The sequence below is a fragment of the Anopheles marshallii genome, chromosome 2 (genome assembly GCF_943734725.1).
Source record: "Anopheles marshallii chromosome 2, idAnoMarsDA_429_01, whole genome shotgun sequence".
In the NCBI taxonomy this organism is placed as follows: domain Eukaryota; kingdom Metazoa; phylum Arthropoda; class Insecta; order Diptera; family Culicidae; genus Anopheles; species Anopheles marshallii.
In genome coordinates, this window is record NC_071326.1 from 8,534,346 (window position 1) to 8,552,500 (window position 18,155).

General features: G+C 42.8%; 1 protein-coding gene across 1 annotated transcript in view; it reads right to left on the reverse strand.

The window, feature by feature from the left end:
- Window positions 1-2,980: 2,980 nt before the first annotated feature.
- Window positions 2,981-18,155, reverse strand: part of LOC128707483 (uncharacterized) — a 55,627-nt gene continuing 40,452 nt past the window's right edge. The window contains exons 15-19 of the mRNA XM_053802437.1: window positions 16,604-17,041; window positions 16,287-16,526; window positions 15,159-15,462; window positions 11,907-11,974; window positions 2,981-3,760 (exon numbers count right to left, since the gene is read on the reverse strand). Coding sequence (XP_053658412.1) covers window positions 3,146-3,760; window positions 11,907-11,974; window positions 15,159-15,462; window positions 16,287-16,526; window positions 16,604-17,041 — 1,665 coding nt within the window. The 3' untranslated portion in view covers window positions 2,981-3,145. The remainder of the gene's footprint in view (window positions 3,761-11,906; window positions 11,975-15,158; window positions 15,463-16,286; window positions 16,527-16,603; window positions 17,042-18,155) is intronic.

Sequence of the window (18,155 nt, forward strand, 5' to 3'; positions counted from 1 at the left end):
AGCTTCCATTTTTTTTCTCTTTTCATTCGGCTGTTGTCCGATTCGACTCCACTCCCTACGCTAACGGTCACCACTTTTCCCATTATCTAATGCAATGTTTCTTCACTTTCGGTCAGCTTGTCTGCTACTATCGCGCTCCTAATTGTACACCGAGTCCTTGCAGTTAAGAGCATGTGTGTATAGCGGCATATGTATGTGGGTGTGTGTGTGTGTTAGTCGGTGTAAACATTTGTTTTAATAATTGTCTGTTATTTTGTTTTTTTTTTTATTTTTTTTTAACAACACTCAACAAGGTTTTTCCTCCTCCGAACACGTACATGCACCACTTAATAGTGTTCTCGGTGTTTGCTGTGTCCTTATGTATGTTTCGGTTTAGTTTCAATTTCTCAAACATGAAGCGTTTGTATGTATACACTGCACGAATGTTAACCGGAATGATTAGCCAAATCGACCGATTGTTTTTTTTTTGTTGTTGTTGCATCGTACCACTCACACATTGTTTTTGCCTTTTGTTTTAGCTAGAATAACAAATAGAATACTTTGTTTGACGAAGAAACGTGTGATTTTATGTTTTTTAGGTTTCTTTTCTGTTTTTTTTTTGATAACGATTAGCTAAAGTTTAATCCCCTTCCTATTACGATACTGCGTTCGCCGTTTTTTTGCCAATGCGCACAATACCCATTACGATTAAAGTGTATTATTATATATACCCTACTATTTTACTCTTTGCTCTCACTTTGCTTAAGTTGTGATTGTAACACTCGTAACGTACGGTTAATACCACACACACAATCTCCTTTGCTTGAAGAAAGCTTACTTACAGTGAACCGAGAATGAAAGAACCATGAAATAAAACCAACGGCACGACAAATGCTCGGAATGCAAATCAGCTCATAATGCCGGATAATGCACTGTGCACAAGGGAGACGTTCGGGAGAAACTCCTAAAACCTTCCGGAGACACTTCCGTCGATCGCTTCGAAGAGGTAGCGCTTTATAACGATAACGGATACCTCGCCTAGAGGTACTGATGGGTAAAGAATGTGAGTCCAACAGTGGATAACAGAGGCGCGACCCTTTTCTTTTCTCTCGCGGACTACGTCCCTTCACAACATGGCGGTCTGTGTGCGTAAATTTGCAGCGGTAACACTATTAGCTACTAATGTCTATGTATACTTATTTGCTTCTCCGAACCTACGTAACCGTAACCGATAGTTATGCACGTGCTCAAAACGGAACAAATCTTTACCGAATGTGACGAGCGGAGATCGCGAGATTCTCCTATTTTGAACGCCCGCCTTTGAACGATCGACGTGAAAAAAGCACCCCGAAGCTTTTCCTAACCAACTTGGTTTCACCCTAACCGCTTTACTCGGTAACTTATATGTACACACTCGAGCAACGTGTCAAAGCCCGTGAGATGTTCCTAATGGCGTGGGCTGTATGCAAAACACTGCTTCATCTTTTTTAACATTACAACGATCAGGAATGGGGAAATCGTTACTTTAAACAGTACCTAGCATACATGTTTGCTCTCAAGGATGTTGCGAACTTTAAGCCGCCATTTTTGTTTTACTTTCTCGCATAATTTTCCGGGGGTTATTAAGTATTAGAAGCCTCGGGATTGTTTTCCAAAATCTCCAAAATCCAAATTGGAAATCCAGAGTCGTATTGAACATAGTTGAACATTGAATCGAATCCGGGGTTTGATCCGGATTATTCCGACCAGCCAAACAATACACTTGTTCGTTAGTTTAACTACTAACCAACTGATGATAAATCTATTATTTGCAAAGGAACCCGACACGAAACCCGATCCCTTGATCGGTCTTCAAAAGAATTAGTTAGGTATTGTGCATATATATACCAATTGAACGAAGCAGACGAAATAAATCAACAGCGAATACCTTACATTCCGAAAAAGTGGTTGGATTTTTGCAGAATTGTTGTGAAGAAAAAAATAATCAAATTATTGATTCCAAGCGATCATCGAAATCCGAAATCTCTCAAGTTTGACTGTGCACGTGTGCACGTGATAAAAACACGTCTCATTGCTTAACCACATGCTATTAGTTCTGTGTTAAAATCACGATCAAAACGACAGGTCGTTGTAGTGTTAAGTATAGATGCGGGTTCATTTCCGATCTCTAAATCAAGTTTAAACAAATTCAAACAATCTAATGAACCAATATGTTTGCTGGAATATGCACATGTATGTGCGTGTGTCTGAGGGTGTGTGTGTGTATGTGTAGCTATTAAAGTGGACAAACGTTTGTGGTTGCTTACTGGATACCCGGTGAATGGGGGATTAAAATAAGAAACAACTACGCAAACGCTATTGCTACACGTGGTCGCAACATTAGTGTCGGTACTCTATTGATGTTGCTGTTGCCGTGTTCGTTTCGAAACGCTAGTCTTTGCTGTATGTCCTGTGTGTTTCTTTAGTTAATCTCACTAGCTACGGTTGTTAAGGGGGTTTGGAAAATTTCTCTATTGTCGTCCAGAAAAATGCAAAAATACATCGGAGAAGTGAAGAAGAGAGAAAGTTGAGTGAGTGAGCATTGGAAAAGAGAGTGAGATAGAGAGTTCGATTGTTTTCTTCTTCTTCTTCTTCTTCTTCAGCTTGTGCCTGTGTGTATCCTTGTAACAAAGTGATTATTTTTCAATGGCGGGCATTGGCGAGATCGGGCACCGTTCCAACATTTCAGGTCCTGCAACTTCAGGACTACGATCCACACGCACACACTCTCCTTCTTACCGACTAGGCGCGAGCAGGCTTGGATAGCAAGGAACAACAATAAAGCCATTTGGTGAAATGTAGCGCGAATGTGTGATTGTTTGTTTTGTCATTATTTTTTTTTGTTGGGAAGGGTATTATCATTGCTAGCGTTTCCGGTCTACGATCTCACTTCTTTTTTTTTCTAATATTTTTTTTCATTTGTATCGTGTGTGTGTGTGTGTGTGTGTGTGTATGTGTGATAATTTTGAACCGTTTGTGATATCACGAAACATTCGCCAAACCCGTCCAAACTCTAGTGAAGCCGAACAACGAGCCGGACGCAGAATCGAACGGTTGCTCGCGGCTCGGAACGATAGTTACAATTAGGATAATAACCATAACAATAATCATAATCAAACGCCTGGGGTTATTTACCGCCGAGACCGAATTTCATAAATATTAGCTCCTTGCCTTTGGACAGGATATCACCGCCCGGTGCCGCCATCTCCTGGATCTTGCCCATGATGTTCGGACCGCCGGGCTGTTGCTGCTGTTGCTGCTGACCCGGCTGGCCACCGGGTTGTTGCTGCATTGGTTGCTGCTGCTGCTGCTGCTGCTGTTGCTGCTGTTGGCCGCCGCCCATACCGAAGCCACCGAACGGGCCGGACGATTGTTGTTGCTGCATCGGTTGCTGCTGTTGCTGGGCGGCGGGCTTTTTGCCGAACAGGCCACCGGTAGCGGCACCGGCCGCACCGGACAGCAGATTCGACGCGGTGGAAAACACCCCACCGGAGGAGGCGGTCGTGGTCGGTGTCGGTTGCTGCTGTTGCTGCTGCATCATCGGTTGCTGCTGCTGCTGCAGGTGGGACTGTTGCATCATCGGTTGCTGCTGTTGCTGGTTGTTACGCATCTGTTGCTGCATCGGTTGCTGCATCTGTTGCATCGGTGTTTGTTGCTGCTGCTGCTGCATACCGGTCATGCCGCCGACATTACCACCGATCCCTATCCCTTGACCGATCATCCCGCCTATCCCCGACATCCCCTAGAAAACCCCACCAACTGCGTTAGTATGCGAAACACTCGGAAATGGAATACACATCGAACACTCGCTACTGCTGTGCTCCTTCCCCAATTAACCCCAAACCAGCCCCCGCGCAGAGAGTGACAGAGAGACAGAGAGATAGAAAATAAACAGACATGTCGACATACACATTTAACTGTCCATAAACAAGGGGAATGTGTGTGTTTGTGTGTGTTCTTTTTAAGTGTGTCTTCGGGTGTGGGTGTGCATATTTGTGTCGGTATTGTTGGTATTCCTGGCCGTAGTATAGTAATACCTCAATAAGATGGAGCTCCTTTCGTTAGCTGAGGAAAGGCTGGTAAGCTGTACACTCCTATCTGGTTCTGTTGGTTTAGAGTGTTCTAGGAAACGAAATTACCAAATCTAACTAAGACTGAACTAACGGAAGGAAACAAAACAAAATCTCTACATCAAAACAATTATCACTAGAAGCAACAAAATGCTTGAAGTGAAAGTTAAATAAAAAAAAAACATCATTTCACCTTTCCGGAAACGATTTGCCTCTCTTCTGAAATGCATCAAGTGTTGGTAAACCATGCATCAAATCATGCCACCACCAGTGGCTGCATGGAAACGGCACGGCATGTTCGTTCTATGCACTAACAGTAACACGCTACGCAACGAGAATGGAGAAATGGAGCAGTAACCAAACTTTTCATTGAAACATTAACATGAAAGCGGTTCACAAAAACAGTGAAGCTATATGGATGTAACAGATGTGTGCACTTACGGTTGACAAGAAGTGTGGCAATCACCGTTCCGATGCTAAAACGTTTCAGCGGTTTCGAATGGAACGAATAGCAGGGAATATGATGGGCGTTTCCGAACGAACGAACGAACGAACTTTAAAGTTGAAATTCAACTTTGAACAAAATGTAACCAACATAGGAAAAGAAAGAAGAATATTCAACAAATTCCAAAGCTGAAAGCTAGGTGTAACTCTAAACCGCTAAACACCATTTGGCGAAACCGTTCTACAAAGAAAACTCCCTACCGTAAGCTGAATCTGGTAAGTGTGAACGAACTGTCATACGAACTTGTTATGTAGGAAAGAAAGGACTTTTTTTAATAAAGCAATGTAAACAAGAGTACAGGAAAGAGGAAAATTTCAAAAGAGGCGAGAAAGAGGTGTGAAAAAGGTGATAATAGAAAAGGGAAATAGAAAAAGGAAAGGAAACCAAAACATAAAAATACGTATACTAAACGTGAAAGCAATAGTTGAAACAAACATTGAACAATCAGTAAAAGAGTAAGATATTTAAACTAGCGATCTAACACACAAGTTTTTGTGTGTGTGTGTGTGTGTTTTCCTTAAGGTAAAACAAGTAAAAGAAAAAAAAACACTAATCAAACTAAATCAAACAAACGAACTAACGGACTAATTAACGTGCGCACTGGAAACGTACATTAATGGAGCATTATGACTTTATGGTGAGCTTCTGTTCACTAAAGAAGGTGCAAAGAATGATTATCAAATGAACATAATCGGTTCACGCGTTTCGTACTGTACAGCACAGTACAAACGATCCGGCTGTTGTGGTTCAGGGCGGAGCTCGACAAGCTGTAGGTAGGAGTTGGAATCGGAAAAGTGACATTTAAAGGACAATATCTACTGGTGGAAAAAGGGAAAACGGTGGTGTCAGTAGGCGAGTGGGATGTAGACGTCACGGAAGTGTACTCGGATTTCCAGTTCATAAGTTCGCGCACAAACCTTCTTCCAGTTAAAGTTCTGCTGGCACACGGTTCGAGCACGTAAAGTGTGTCCCCGTCTTGTAAGACGGGTTTTTAGTGGCCGGAGCTGTTGCAACGTAATCGTTTAAAATACGTGCCCTGCAGCATTTCTAAAGCTGGATGCAAGCCATTACGAATTCTGTACGTACTCGAACAAAAAAAAAACCAATCAACGTTTAACAGCAAGTGTACAAGATGGAGAAAAAGTAAGCTCTCTCCCCGAACGCATGTAACCGGTGTAACTCATTTGCATGAAAATTCAATTTAAAACTTTCCACCAACTGCACCTAGCACGACCCGCATATGCACCCGGCGTGGCGTCGGGAAGTAGCGTTTGAGAGCAACGGTGCTTGTTGGTGCACTTGATTCGATTTCGTATGGATTGTCCGTGCTTATTTGCCGGTCCAGCCATCCTTTAGCAGATAGCACTGGCACTGGCACTGGTGGCACAGTCGCAACGGTTTGCAGCCGGGAAGACATTTAAATTCAATTCCCGTCGCGCGCGGACATTTGCAAGAACCATGCGAAGGACCGGTGGTCTATTCACCATCACTCATTACGGTCGGTGTCGTGCTGGTACGGTCTAACCGTGAGACAGCGCCCTAAATAGTTTAATTTTGTGTACCACGGTTGCGATGGAAAAGCGCCGAACAAAAAAGGGAAACAGGTGTCTGTGTCGGACTAAAAACTGTCGGGTTCGTCGCTTACAAACACTTGAAAAGTCTCCGTCTGCCGTCGAAGGGAACTGCACAGTGAGAGATTTACAGTGACATCGTTTTTTTGAGGGGTTGTTGCTGCCTTAGAGGGAATGATTACAAAGTTTTAAGGAAAATCAAGTAGAATCTCTTCACATCTTCAGTATGTTACAATGGTGTTGCGTGTGCGCTTTCAATGGAAGATGTATGCAAGTAACTGGACACAGATCGTCTATTTGGGTACGTGTCGGTGTATTTCTTGGTCGTATTATTACAGCTTCTGTACCCTCCCGGGACTGAATGATGCATAAAAGAAGCAAGTGTATACGCAAATAACGGAAATGAATCGTTTTGGCTAGGTAAAGCTTTCGTAAACGATGTTAACGTAAACAATTTTAAATAAGTAAAATAGTAAGATAAAAATAAATGGTAATAAAGTAATCAAATTATAAAAGTTTAATGCGAACTTCTAACATAATCAAGAACACATGGTTTAGTGCCAAAAGGTCCTAATGAGCCAATTGGTTTTTTTTTTGTTTCTAGATTGCAAAAGTTTACATGAACGCTTTACAAATCTGTGGAAATAACGATTAGGAAAACAAATTTGCAAACAGATTTAATTTCATGCCAGTACAAAGAAACACACTAGAGAATCGGAAAAAGTTATTCTTTTGCAAGAAACATTCTAACACCAGAGCACGTACGTTCTACGGATTGCAGAATTGAACACTTGCTATATTGACAGTGGGTTGGGTGGGTAATCAAACCAAAGCAAAGTTTGATTTGTGGCTTTTGTAAGGTAAGGTGTAAGTTTTTATACAATCTAGAAGATCCAAAAGTTTACTATAGATGCAAATTTTAATAACTTTATACGAGCAGATATTGAATGTTAGTTGTCTTAAACTCTGTCGAATAAGAGAAACGAGACTTTCTATCATGATCTCGCTTCCTAATCGTGACAGCTCGTCGTTAATAAATGGCGTATCATAAATATTCTTTCGCCAGCCTGGTCACACCACCAGCATTATGACACATATGTGTGCAATGTGAACCACATCACCAAAAATCCATTATCGCGACAAAACCGAAAACGACGGTTAGTTAAAAGACTTCGACTTCGACTAATAGCGTCGCAATCGATCTCACGCAACTCCCTGCTTGCGCACCGGCTGTATTGCGCTCGGTAACGTATCCGGTTTCAAGCTGGTGCAAAGCTGCCCTTTTGTTCGCATTCGAGCGCAGCAGCAGTGCCGTCCTGGTGCGGAACGCGCCGGATAGCTGATAGCCGACCCGAAAAGACAATTGACAATAAAAATTGATGCGACCCTCCTCCTTCCGTTTTCGCTTTATTGAGCACCGGGGGAGACCCCCCGGAGGGGGTGAAGAAGGGAATGGGGCAACGGTAACGAGACGAAATGCAGGAGAAGAAAATGTTGCTATCCCCTGCTGGGTGTAGCCACTTTCGGCCGCTGCTGCCATCCACCCGGATGGTGATGATATAGGTCGTGACGATACGGCTGACAGCTTGACGAATAGTGATGAATTGAGCGAGTAGGATCGCAAATAAATGTTCACTCTCGGTGCCGGCACCCGCCATCCTTATCAACTGACACCGCGACAAAGATACGACAAGGTCAGGATACTGCCAGCGACACATGACACCCGGGGAGGGGGGGCTCCCAGGATTCGGCAAAGTAACGGACGAACGCCCATAAACGTTTGCCGAGAAATGAGAGAAAAATAATCGAAAAAAGGCGAACATTGGTACGGTGCCGAGGCGAAATCATCTCGAGGAAATGAAATATCGTAAACTAGGGGCACGCTGCTAGGCTGCTGTGCTTTGCCATTAATGGTTTGTCTTGGTGCGGTGTCTTGCGCGGTAGTCCATCGCGGGCAGTGCAGGGTGTCATGATAAATCGGATATTTTCTGATGGAATATGCATCGATTGTTTGCTAAAGTGAGCTGTTTTTTTTTTTTTGCTTTGGATGTTCCAGCGAACATTTTTTCCAAATCTTCCAAACATAGTTGCTTCTAAACAGCGAAAAAAGAATCTTCCATCTTCCACAACTTAGTACATATTTGGGATGTGGCTTGGGCTGCACTATTAACCACGTTTCAAAAAAAATTTACTTCAACACGTTTTTACAACAAAAAAAGGAAGTTTATCGTTATGTAGGATACTATATCTTGAGCATTGTACACGAGTGTTCCGTTGCATCCTGCTGCAATGGTCGGCATGGGCGGTGTCATGTGTCTCTTCGTTAACTGTACAAGAGTTTCGCAGCGGTATTAGATCTCGAAACACGCGCCTTATGTTGTGTAGTATGGTGCAAACGTGGTAAAGGTGGGATAAAAGGGTGGGTCAAACGCCACTAGTCACTACGGTACCATCGATTTTACAACTCTACTACTACAACAACGCATTTGCTACGCGAAAACGAAATGGGGATGGAGGTGTGTTGTACACACAAAGGAAAATTAAAATACGAGCAAAGTCGACACGGTACAATCGGAGATACGAACAAATACAAACAGTCACACATACAGACGCACGCACACAAACTGACAGCTAGACAACGAAACACACTTACATCGATGTCCGTGCCATTCCACTGTTTCGGCACGAGGACAACAACAGGTGAGGGTACTCTTTTTTTTCGCAAAAGAGTTGCAAAACGGGAAGCTGATTGTGCCAACATTTAGTTACATGAACCAAGGATCATTTGATGCCGAAAGAAGTACTGAATACAAGTTGAAGGTAAATGGTGACGACTTTAGTGATATTAGTTCTAGTACTTAGTACTTGGTCACTTGGTGCTTTTGGAAGTGTGGAGTTGAAGATTTAAGATAAACATGAAGGCAAACTTGACCAAAACGTTTTAGTTTGTGTGCAAATTCTGGCACGATTCGTGAAGAAAAACCAGTTACTTGAGTTCATCCAGCATCCAGTAGATAGTAAATAGATTATGCTCGCTATAGGCACAGCTAAACCAGGCAAATAAGAAGACAGATAGAGAAGGAGAGCGAGATAGAAATAAACAAATGGAAATAAGTGGCAAACGGACAGTCAGGCAGACAAGTAGCAGACAGGAAAGTAACACATAGGTTTGACAGAGGCAGGCCAGACAATTAAATGGACAGCATGTTCACAGTTCTACCAGCACATAGACTTCCCTGCCCATGGTACCAATTGCGGTGTCTTCTGTTCTGTGGGTAGTCGGTGAGTAAGAGAAAGAGCTCGGTACAGAGGTAGACCTGTTTGAATTCTGTTTGTTGTTATAACGTTTCAGTATCGGCGTACTACGAATATGGTATATCACGTGTGGTTAAAAGTTTCATTGTGTTCGAAACTGGTCTGTGATAGCGTAGCGTGGCTGTGGCACTGTGAATGTAATGGTATTGTAAAATTGATTAATCGTCTAATCGATTAAGCCCCACTTTAACATGAAGCCGAGCGAATGCCGCAAATGCACTGCAAGCAACGTTTCCGTGCATTGTTTTGTAAAGCATTCCATTTGAAGTGCATTTACTTTCAATATGTGTTTTTTGCGGTAGGCTGAGCTTTTTCTTTGTAAGGGCAAACAATTTGCGTAACTTTTTTTTCGAACAGGACTAATCGAACTCGAAAACAGAGACTAATAACGAGCTAAACAAACATAAATGCGTGTAAAGTAAAGGATTCATATGTATGTTATCAACGAAAGTGTTTGTACTTAGTGGCTTGTTTTTTAGTTCGACATCGTTTATCTCACTCTTAGCTTCTTTCGTTTACGGAAAGGTGCAAAATAATAGTATGTAAAACATTACCAGTGATAGATAACGTTAGAAAAGAATCGTTCACTAAAAGCACAACATCGGGCCGTTACTCAAGAAAGAAAATAAAAACAACAACAATCTGAGTACTGGAAAGCCATTTGTGCAGAATAAACAAGAACACTGAAAGAATATACTTCGTACAACGGAAAGAAAGTAATCTTTACCGTAACATCAGAGACATCAAGTCATAACCAGATATAGAGCGAGTGAGCAGAGTTAAGTAAATGTCGAAATTCGAACACTCAAAACAAAATACAGTCATAAATGGCATTCTACTCAACAGCGTTACAACAAAACAAAAGTATTTTATACGAGATCCTAGTAGAGTTGAGTATCATTAAAACAATTTGAAAGCACGAACAAACATCTCGTTAGACAATGTTGACCAAATTGATGTTGAAATCAAATGTAAGTGACGATCATAGCGCATTCAATGGTTAAAACGAGAAAAGAATATAAAACTTCGTATGAATCGCAAAGGCAAGGAAAGCTTCCATTTTGAAGTTTAAATAAAAAACAGTTTTTCATTAAAAGAGAGCCAATAGTTGTGTCAATTAAACTTGATAACATTACTGGACCAAACAGTTATCGACAACAGGCAGCCATGTAACGAACCAAAGAAGAGAGAAACGAATGACACAAGAACGCTTAGCAGAAATGGAACGATATGGTAGACTCGTTCATGAAAAGATGACATCTAAAAAACAAAACAGCCATAACACATTAGAGCCAATATTGAGTTTTAGGTATGACAGAAAGTATCTAATCGAATTGATTTGTCGAAAAGAAAAGGGAAACAAGAAATAGGCGCCCTTTTGAAAACGAAGTTGAGACAATGCTACATCGAATACGAAGTGTGACAGAGCAGTAAGCCAATACTATAGTAACAATAACGAGATGAACCAACAAAAAGATCAAATTAAAAAAAAATCCCGTGACTAGAACAAGGATAAAAGGGGAAAAAACAGAAAAACAAACAAAACACATTTCCTACAGCCAACGATAAGTCCTCGCAGCAGTTGCGAAGGATTTGTTACCGCCTTTTTAGTTGACCCTGGTGGTTTATTTTATTTTTTTAATGTTTGCAGGCATGAGGCGAGCCTGTGTTTTTCTTGCTTTAATGATAGTTTATCTAAATCATTGTGGTGCTTTGTTATTGTGTAGATGATGTAGTTTGTTTGCGAAAACAATACAAAACAAAACCATTTGCTGTGTGATAATATGTAGGTTGTCTTATACTGTAGCCGACAGTGGTTCTGTACGCAATCGACAAGGCACGTTATTCTCTGGTTCTCGGCGATTAGGGTAGGAGGCACAAGTAGCGAATGTTTCGTAGGGGGTTGTGCGACAGTTTTTGGTTGATTCGTTCTGTGACTTTTCTCTTGCTGTTACGTTCAGAACAATAGAGAGGAGAGAAAGCAAAAAAGAAAACGGAACAAGCGCAAGTAGAAAATTAAACGGCCAATAATGAATTTCGTTTCCAATCAGATGTGCCAGCACGTGTTGTACTATGTTCTTTTTTTTATGGCAAATTTTGTGTTTGGTTTAGTATTTTAAATAGCATCAATTGCTTTCATAGCGTTAAAAGCTGCTAGCGCCTAATGTCAGCCACAGGGCAAGGAAATTCACAATTAACGTTTTATTTTCTTTCCGCCACAAGCCTCGTCAATGGGGCATGATTGTGTTTCGTTTTTTTTTCTTCCAAATCTCTGCCCTATTCTTGCACTTGGATCCCTTCGCATTGGTCAGTCCTCACACTGGAGATCGCAAGAGCTACTGTCTTAAGTGGCTTCGGTTCACTTAATCTCAGTTACTGTATCGTTGTTTTTTTTTTTCAATGACTTGACTCTAGAGTAGTAGTTACCTGGGGTTGGTGATCGGGGGCAGGGTGACCCATGTTGTCTAACAGTGTAGGGGAAGAAGGGCGAGCATCTAACAACGAACAACATAAAGACTTAACATTTACCACAGCAGAGCAGAGAAATCGTAAAAGATAAATGAATAGTACAGCTGTCTTGAACGGGAGTTCGATAAGTGTGAGCGATGCGTCTGTCAGGCTGGTTTTTCCACTCTCAATATTATTCTCCATGGGAGACACTTAGCAAGATTCCTGTTAAGCTTTCCTGATGTTATTGACGTAATTTTTAAAGCTTTTTATTTGTGAACTCTCATAGAGTCCCAACACCCTTCTCAATACTCCCGTTTGAGACAACTGCCTGAAAGGGTTGGAATTATCATGATAAAGTAAAAATTAGAGTTAAGAATCAGTAAAGAAACCATGTAACGGAAGTAACAGAGTAAACAGAATGCAAATGTGTGTAAGGTAATGGAGAGAAGTTTGAGAAATAGAGCAAAACGTGTCTAGTAAACAGTTTCAAATATCATTATGGAAGAGAGGGAAAGAATTGGGATTTGATCCGGTACATATCAACAAAATGGCAAAAATTCATATAATTATATTCATCTATATATATTTATATATATATATATTAGTGTGAGTGTATGAAAAGCGATGCAATGGAAAGTTTAGGAGATAGAGAAACTATGACAGAAAACCGAACGAGAAAACTATTTCTTCACTTGGCAAACATGATTAGAAAGGAATTGATTGAAGAAATATAAACAAAAGAAAGGTAGCAAAACCCAACAGAAACAAACCATAACACAAAACGTAACATAATCCACGACACACGAGATGCGAAAGGAGGATCAGTAAAGCCAGGTTAGTTTGAGAAAAGAAAGCCAACAGGAGACAATAAATTTGAAGAGAAAATCAAACTATAGTAGAAGTAGTAGTAGTAGTAGTAGTATTAGTACGATACAGGAGAGGAGATTGGTTGAAAATGGTGCGTACACTGAACATTTAAAGCTTTTTAGTTGATTTACGTTGAGGTTGCTTTGAGGTTGAGTGTCGAAACACGGAGTCATCGGGATCGTTTAGTGTTCGCTTCAGTAAGTTTGCTCTTATTATTGTGTTAGCATACGGTTAAAACGATAAAAAAGAAAACATTCTATCCAATCGATCGATAGAACTACCGATGGATCTCTATTCGTTCACGGCATTCCAGCGTCATTAGAATACGACCAGTCGTTGATAAATAGTGCTACCTGGTTCCTCTTTGAACGAAGAAGTCGATAACGCAACGTAGTAAACACATTGGAAAAGCGAAAATGAAAAGAAATCAAGCAATCGTGTACTGGTGGTAAACAGAACGGAATAACTTCACTTTTCGTCTGTGTGCTTTCGCAGTGGACAGTGTGCAGAAGGCGCTTGTTATACGAACTTTGCAATGTTACTGCTCAGTTAGCGTTTGTTTTATTTTTCTGCTGCACTATTGCTGTGGCTGGGTTTGGTTCGAAACATTTCAGTGTTCTTTTTTTATCAGTGTTTGATTTAACAGCTTGGTGTTACACACGTGATCGTGTTAGTACTATTGCTAGCAGACAGCGTTTTAGAGCTCATTCAAACACTAGTTCCATTCCTCACGAAGAAAGTTCAACATCCAAGACAACATTAAAAATTTACTCACTTCACACTCCTACATCGAAGTTACGCTATTCGAATGATTCGTACGCAAGGAAGACGTCCCTGCCAACCCATTAACCGTGAATGGCATTCAACACAATCGACTATTGCAAAGTGCTCTTAATGTTAACTGAGTTAAACGAAAAAGAAACAAAGTAAACCAAACTAAATTAATAACTAAATCGTTTGCGCGAATGGCAAATAATCCAGTTAATAAACTGATACGGTATAGATAAAGAAATAGGGTTAAAGAAGATCAATACCCAGAATCGACTCGTGTAGTTAAACACTCAACAGGTGAGAGGTTGATTGGTCATACGTTGACTATTCGAAGGGCAATTATTTCTGCGAGTGTCTGTGACGTACGTTTTTTTTTCTCACTCTCCCTTGTTTACTGCAGTTTATGTAGCACTGAGAGTGGATTGTAAAAGACTGAAAATGTTCAGTGTTTCTAGTGAAATTTTCCTTAAAACATTCTGATACTATTTCATTCCTCAATGAGGGGTTTTTCTTTTTGTTGGTGAATAGTGACTGGTGAATGGGGCAAAATGTGGGTGAGTTAAACCGGGTGTTTGGGAGATGGGCGAGAGGAACGCCCGGAGGGGTGGTGTTTTGGTGGTGGTGGTGGCGGTGTATGTTAATTGACGCTATGAGTTGATGGACACACGAAACGATGGAAACGAACTCCTGTAACCATCGGCTCCGGTAACAATGCGTATGGTGTGCGGTATCACGTGGGGGCAATTTCAAAAACCGTTCACGATTAACAGTGAGTGAAAATGTGGTGGATCAGTGTGTATGTGTCGCTGTGAATGTGTCGAAGCGAAGGGGGAGCTATCGAAACCATACACAGGTGGAACGACTCGGAAGGGAAGAGTAAATTTGTACGTAAAAGAAAATGGATAAGGTTGGGTAATGTAGGACCCAGTAGCACTAGGCATTCGCTACCGGTGTGGGATTACTATAGGATACTAAGATATGAAAAAAAGATGAAAAGTGAAGCTGTGTGATTAGCAACAAGAAGATATTGCGCTTATAGTATTAAGAACTAAATAAAACTTATGCCAGTGATAAAAAACTTGGGCATCTCTTGAAGGATTATTAGCATAAACTCATACTTAAAAAGAAAGTAACTAAGTTTACAATAATATAATAAAAGAAAAAAAAACGTTACTCGTTATTGAAATGCATACTAAAAATGGAAAACTAAAAGAACTTCAAAGCACTTGAAGCGGATCAAAGAAAAAAAATGGCTAATTTAAAGAGCAGTAGAACAGATATGTTAAAGAGATAAGTTAAATAAAACCTAGAAATTACTTGTGAATTGATTCAGACAAACAAAAAATAGAAAGACAATTATATAAAGTGTAAGAGAAAATAAGAACCCCTCAGCAGGGCTCATAGCAGATAACAAGATAGTAGCAAACAGTAGTGTAAACGGCACAGATGGATAAACGTGTTCGGAAAACCGGGGATAAACTGAAACGTTGGGAGGCGGGAACGGGGAACGGTAGGAAACAATCGAAAGTAAAGGTCTCGAAACACTACCGAAAAACGAAACTGGGAGCGGAACTAGCTAGCGGAACATACCTTTGCGATGCGGACCCCGTTGGCTCATGCCACCCATGCCGCCCATCATGGCGTCCCGCGGTGGCGGCGGAGGCCCACGGGCCCCCGGTCCGATCCCTCGGCCGCGGTTGTTGTTGCTGTTGAGCGTGCGCTGGGCGAGATTGTTGCCGGCCGGGCCCTGCTGGCTGTACTGGTCCGGCGCTTCCGTGAGGAAGTTGGACGGCACCAGCCCGCGCACCCCGTCCAGCTCACCCATGTAGAAACCGTCCTCGTCCATATCGCCATACACTAGTATGACGGCACCGGTTTGGAAACTCAGTTCCACCTGCAGTGAGGGGGGAGTGGGAAAGAAATTGGGGTAGAGCCACATAAGTCAATTACGAATGCCACTACGGGATGAATTTTGCGTTCACTGATCTGTGGGTCATGGTCGACCGGATCCGAGCTGTGGTGTTGGATGCGTGATCGGTTCCGGTTTGGCCCGGTGCCCCGGCCAGGGCACAGGACAGCCCCGGGCGGTTGGAGTGTTGAGGTGTATCGCGAGGATAATTGTTGGATTTGATTTTTGGCTTGGCTAGACCCCAGTTTTCTGTTCCATGGGAGGAACACATGGTCTCACACGCTAAGTCTAACTGAAGGAACGCTAGGCGTTTCCGTTCGTTGGATATCGCTAGGTGATATAGAGAAAGGTACTAGAATTGTGATTGAAAAGTCAGTAAGCAACCATGCAACATGCAGCGTAAAGAAAGGGACAGAACGGAAAGTGGAAAAAACCAGAAAGTATAAAAACTGACACAGACGAACGGATAGAACGTTTCAATTGACTTGAAGCTGTCAGATCCTCAAACGTGTTTCTTTGGTCCCTGCCTGGAAGAATGCATCACCGAATGCCTGTGGTAACCCGAGACGTCTTAGACCCCGTCGTCGGTTTACCGCTAAAGGATACAATGTAACCTGCACTACCTGCGTGATAGGAAGCGTGATGCGTGACCTCGTTTGGTCGTGGGTGTGAAAGTGTATCGGTTACTTGGTAGCACGGTGACTCAGTATGGCTAGACGGTCGGCAAACGGTACTAGGAAGGCCGTTGCCGAATATTTCCGGTGGTATGAGCAGTATGGCGTGCGATACATGATAGTCTAGGGCCTCACCTCGGCATCCACGTTCGGGCTCAGTTCCTGCGGATCGTAATCGTACAGCGCGATCATCCGCTTCACCGGCATGTTGGCGTAGATGTCACCCCAACGCTCTCGGCTAATTCCGCGCACCGACGGACCCACGCCACCCTGCGCACCGTCCTCAATCTCCTGCACCATGTTGTGCGGTACGAAACCACGGCGGCCACGCAGCTCACCCCAGTAAAAACCGTCCGGATCCTTCTCGCCGTACACCTGTGCCGGGAGGAAAAAAAAGGAGTTTAAGTATCCCGCATCCACCTGCTGACGAGGTCGTCTAAGGCCCTTCTCACCTTGATCGTGTCACCCTCATTAAATGGCAGCTCTTCTTCGCACGCGTCCGGATTGGGGCTCATCGTGGCCGGATCGTAATCGAACAGCGCAAGGAAATATCTCGGCTTCTTGGACGCTCCGACCAGGTGCGGTGGATACGGTTGCATACTTTGTGGCGTCATCTGCTGTCCCGGCCCAACGCCACCCTGTGCCATTCTTTGTTGCTGCTGCTGTTGCTGCTGCTGCTGCTGTTGGGTGGGCATCGGCTGGTTCGGGTTCATCGGTCGTTGCTGGTTGGGGTTCCGGTTCATGCCGGCTTGTTGCTGTTGCTGCTGCTGTCCGCCCATACCCGGCTGCGATTGTCCCGGACCCGTGTTGCCGTAGTACTGTTGGTTTGGTCCTTGCGGGTTCTGCTGCCGCCCGGCTGGATTACCGGCCATGCCTTGATTGCGATAGCCCTTCGATGGTATAATTGGGTTGAGGGTGATAAGTGACAAGAAGAAAAGAACATTATTATAGCAACCAATTAACGGCACCTGATAGGAGACGGAAGATGGATGAATTTCAACAACTGAAACGGAACGCGTTGCTCAACGGCATACAACATCAACTGCTGCAGTTTGCAAGCAAATATACAGATACACACACACAGAGAGAGAGAGATACATTCAGGACGGTTGATTAAAAGGTCATCATTACCGCGGAGCAAAGAAAAAACCAACGTAAGTACACAGAACTGAGGAGCGAAAAAGCGTCAGCATTACAGTGGTTCACTATAATGTTGCTCGAGATGAGTTTACACAAACATCGCAGGTGTACGCATAGAACTGAACAAAACAAAAGAGAACACAACAGAACAGAATTCCTCTGCGTGTGGAATATACTGGGCACTACGTGAAACTGACGACGTGACGTGGGACTTGAAGTCCACTGAGGGAAGAATTCGAGGTCTACCGATTTATCATTGATACTGTGTTGAGCTGACAAGCATTCGATGAAATAGGGTCAATGTCCGGTGAATGTAATGCTGTACATAGATACACACACGATATTTACAAAATAGTATGCATATCACTTTAGTACTCGAGCTGACGGTGCTGCTAGCTACGGGTTTTACCATGGAAGATCGGAAATGACGATGACATCATGTAGAGTTGGATGTTCAGTGCACAGTAGGGACAGCCTCGGTGAGGTATTGCCGTCCAGGGTGTGTTAGTAGTAGTACGTTACCAGGGGATGGTGGCTTATGGCGCAGAATTAGTGAATTTCAACAGTTCAACTGATGCGCCGGGCGAAGCGTGTTAACTACATAGCCATGCGGTGGTTGGGTTGTGTCGAATGATACGGCCAAAGGTACTGCAACGTGTGTTTGGATGGGGGGGTTTGGGTACGAGGGCAAGGGAGAAGTTCCGGATAACCTCACACTCAGTGTGCCGAACTTCCTGAGGTCTTTGCAAAACGACAACGAGGATAGCATGTGCTGTATGTACAGATTAAAATGATTACATTGTACGAAAGGTACAAAGCAGCGGCCACATATACACACACAAATATACACTCACACTTGTGTAG